At 50.4% G+C, this 3,458-nt stretch overlaps 1 protein-coding gene across 2 annotated transcripts in view; it reads left to right on the top strand.

The window, feature by feature from the left end:
- The first annotated feature begins 518 nt into the window (after nucleotides 1–518).
- Nucleotides 519–3,458, top strand: part of STAM2 (signal transducing adaptor molecule (SH3 domain and ITAM motif) 2) — a 42,392-nt gene continuing 39,452 nt past the window's right edge. Inside the window, exon 1 of one of the 2 annotated variants that reach the window (XM_014534047.1) lies at nucleotides 519–757. In XM_014534047.1, the coding sequence (XP_014389533.1) occupies nucleotides 718–757 (40 nt within the window). In that variant the 5' untranslated portion in view covers nucleotides 519–717. The remainder of the gene's footprint in view (nucleotides 758–3,458) is intronic. The other variant, XM_005859310.2, reaches the window with a different exon arrangement.

Genomic DNA, 3,458 nt, shown 5'->3' with positions numbered 1-3,458 from the left:
GAGTCAAAGTTATTCCCAGAGTGGTTATTCCGGTGGGGTTCAGGCACCAGGAGAGTGCAGCACCATTAGCCCTCCAAGAGAAGAACCAAACCCGATGTCCGTTCTCAAAGCCGCCTCTCTGCCAAGGCTCCATCAGTTTCCAGGGCAACAGGACTGTGACGCGACCGCAACCGCAACCGCGGGTTCACGGCTGCCTGCAGGAACCAGGCTGCCGCTCAGGAACCAAGTACTTAGCCGTTTGAACCCGCAGCCTCACGCAGAAAACCCCGGACAACCGCATCCCTACAGCGACGCCCCTAGCACTGTATCTACGGGCCTCTGGCGTCGCCCAGTAGTAAGCGCGACAACTTCCGGCCCTCGAAGGACCCCGCTCCGTGGCTTGCCGGGGTCCTAGGGATGGAAAGGTGTCCACGGAGAACGCCTGATGCCTACGGGGGCCTGTAACCAGGGCTGCCTCCTCCTCCTGGCGGGCAGCGGCGACAGGGCCGCTGAGAGGATGCCCACGGCTGCCGAGACCTCGTCCCAGGGGCGGAACCGGGGGCGGAGCGCGGACCCGGAGCTGGCGGATCAGGCGGGACTCAGGTAGGTGCGACGGCGGAAGTAGGAGGTGTCGGTCGGAGCGGAGCCGTCTAGGAAGCTGCAGCCGCCGGTCCTCTAGCCCCGAGCAGCTGCCCGTCTCAGCCAGACCGCAGCGACCAGGGCGCGGGTGTGGGCGAGATGCCTCTGTTCGCCGCCAACCCATTCGAGCAGGACGTAGGTAAGTGCTGGTTCCGGGCCGGGGCTGCTGTGAGTCGCGGTAGAAAGTGGGCGGTGGCGACTCCGGGGACTGGAAAGCCAAAGCCGAGGGAGAGAAGGGGGCGTCGCCGCCCGGAGGGTCTCTTCGCCCGATCGCTGGCGGCCTGGGGAGGGCTTCCCACCCACCTGAGGCTGGGGGCCCCGGGGGAGGCCGTTCCCTTCGCCAGACGCTGGAATGGGGAAGAAGGACCTGGGACTTGTTGGCGGCGGGGCCGAGGAGCAGTCGGGGAGCTGACGGTGCAGACTCTTGCTCCCTGTAGAGCCGGTTAGCACCCCTCGCCCTTTTAGGGGGCGATGCAGATGCGGAGACCTCGCGGTCCAGGGCAGCCCAGCACTAGAGGCCTTGACCTGCCCCATTCAGCGGGAGGAATCTATTTCCCCTCGCTCCTACACAAATGCACCCCGGCCCTGAGAGCGGGGCTTCAGCATTTGTTTACCGCCTTTGAAAGTGTTCCTCCCTGTCCCTGGCGGGCGCAAGTGCTACGAAATGTTGTCTTGGGGTATGAAAAGGAAAACCCCAGGGTTTCAAAACCGTCCAGAACAACTAGCATTTATTGGCTGGGGCTGTAGGAGCGCTTTCGTCTCAGTGACCATGAAGTGAGAAGAAGATGAACGGGATAAGAGAACTTACTCTTTTTTTGCGGGGGGGGGGGGGCACTAGACTCAAAGTAAAACAAATAGGCTAAGTAAGATTTGTTAAAAGAACCCTAGATGGAGCTTTAGGACTTGGTGGAATGAAAAACGAGTGGCTAAAAATTACCAGGATCACACAGGTACTTCACATCACAGCCCTGAGCCACCTGTTTCATAAGTTACAATTTTCTTACTGTGAAGACACTAAAAAGTGCCCTGTTTTGATATATTAATGTGATTCCAAAAGTGTGTTCAAAAGTCAAATACAATGTACATTATAAGTCACTTCCATTCCCAAAGAGCTAAGCGTTTTTATATCTTGATCCTAGATAGTCTTCAAATATGTATTTCTATAATTTTTTAAAATATATTTTATTGATTTTTTACAGAGAGGAAGGGAGAGGGATAGTTAGAAACATCGATGAGAGAGAAACATTGATCAGCTGCCTCCTGTACACCTCCAACTGGGGATGTGCCTGCAACCAAGGCACATGCCCTTGACTGGAATCGAACCTGGGACCCTTAAGTCCACAGGCCAACGCTCTATCCACTGAGCCAAACAAGTCAGGGCTGTATTTCCATAATTTTATTCAACTTTTTTTCTTGGTAGTTTAATACATGTGACTGGCATAAGTTTAGGAAGCAGCCTTTGCTAATGATGTCTTCCTTTATTGCACTGAGACTGGTATTGCTTATTAGTGGCTAGTGGCCCGGTGCACGCATTCGTGCACATTGAAAGGAAATTAATTAGAAGAAATATTTTAATATCGCTATTCACCCTTTCCCTATAATAGAAGTGTCAACCAAATTCAAAATCGACAATGACAGATTGATGTGTGCGATTGGCACCAGCGAGAGCTTTATATGTATTGCGCATGCGTGAGTCAACTTAGCCTTTTTAGATATAGAATAAACTTGCTTAATTAGACCTGCTTTCTGATTTAGCTAAACTTTTTCCAGCCCAGTGAGGCACCCCAACTTCTCTTTCAGGTAATTGTCAGCAACACAGTAATAAATATTAACACGAAGCAGATTATTATTGTAGATCATGCAGGGAGAACAAAGGGTAAAATATTTAACTGCAGCAGTGTTTGACTATATTCTGCGCAGTGAGAAAACCTGAAGTATTTTCAAGTTCCACCATTTCTTCTTTTCAGTCGGGTCAAGTTTCTAAACTTTCTAAATCTCCATTTTCCAGTTAATGAAAAGAAAATAGGATTCTTCCAAGTCTCCTATCTACCTACTCCAGGACTTCAGTGAGGATCAAATGAGATGAGGCACTTGAAAACATTTCACAAACATTTGGTTAAAGTGTAAAATGTTTCCACCTGGCTATAAAGCAAGTCATATTCCTGGGCTGAAGAAATTCCCAGGAGGCTAGTCACTAGGGAGAGGAAGCCGGGTGTTGCTATGTGATGTCATTATCTGGTGCCACAGCAACTGTTTCGGGCTGGGCTGTGGGCTGCATTCTGCGCCATGGGGTCTTGGCAGCGTTGGCTGCGATTTGGTGGGGTGAATCGGGTGGTGGCGGGGTCTGTGTCCCACTTGGGGGAAGCTGAGTGTTGGTTTGTCAGCGCCAGGTCTGTAAATGGCCAGTGTGCATCATGGCAGATCCTGCGTTGACTGTCTGCCCCCTGGTGGTCAGTGTGCATCATAGCTACCGGTTGGACGGACACTTAGCCTTTTATATATATAGAATATAGACTAGTAGCCTGGTGCACAAAAATTTGTGCACTCGGGGGGGTGGGGAAGGTCCCTCAATTATTAAACATTTATCGGCACAACACTGACCACATTGGTGGTGGTGGTGGTCTTGTCAGAATGTGTTATATTATGCAGATGAAAATCTATTTAAACAGATTTGATGTAGATATTTTCAAAGATGGAAGAATTGTCCCTGTCAACTATTTTAGTTGATTCATATCTTCACTAATTGTCATCATTGCAAAGTTTTCAGTCCCCATATGGATTGCTGGATATAATAGGTCATGCGCTGTCCCTGTCCTTTGTAGCCTTTGTTACCTTAAGGA

This window comes from Myotis brandtii, unplaced genomic scaffold (genome assembly GCF_000412655.1).
Source record: "Myotis brandtii unplaced genomic scaffold, ASM41265v1 scaffold125, whole genome shotgun sequence".
In the NCBI taxonomy this organism is placed as follows: domain Eukaryota; kingdom Metazoa; phylum Chordata; class Mammalia; order Chiroptera; family Vespertilionidae; genus Myotis; species Myotis brandtii.
The sequence above is the reverse complement of the archived record's forward strand: the minus strand, read 5'-3'. Positions and strand labels throughout refer to the sequence as shown.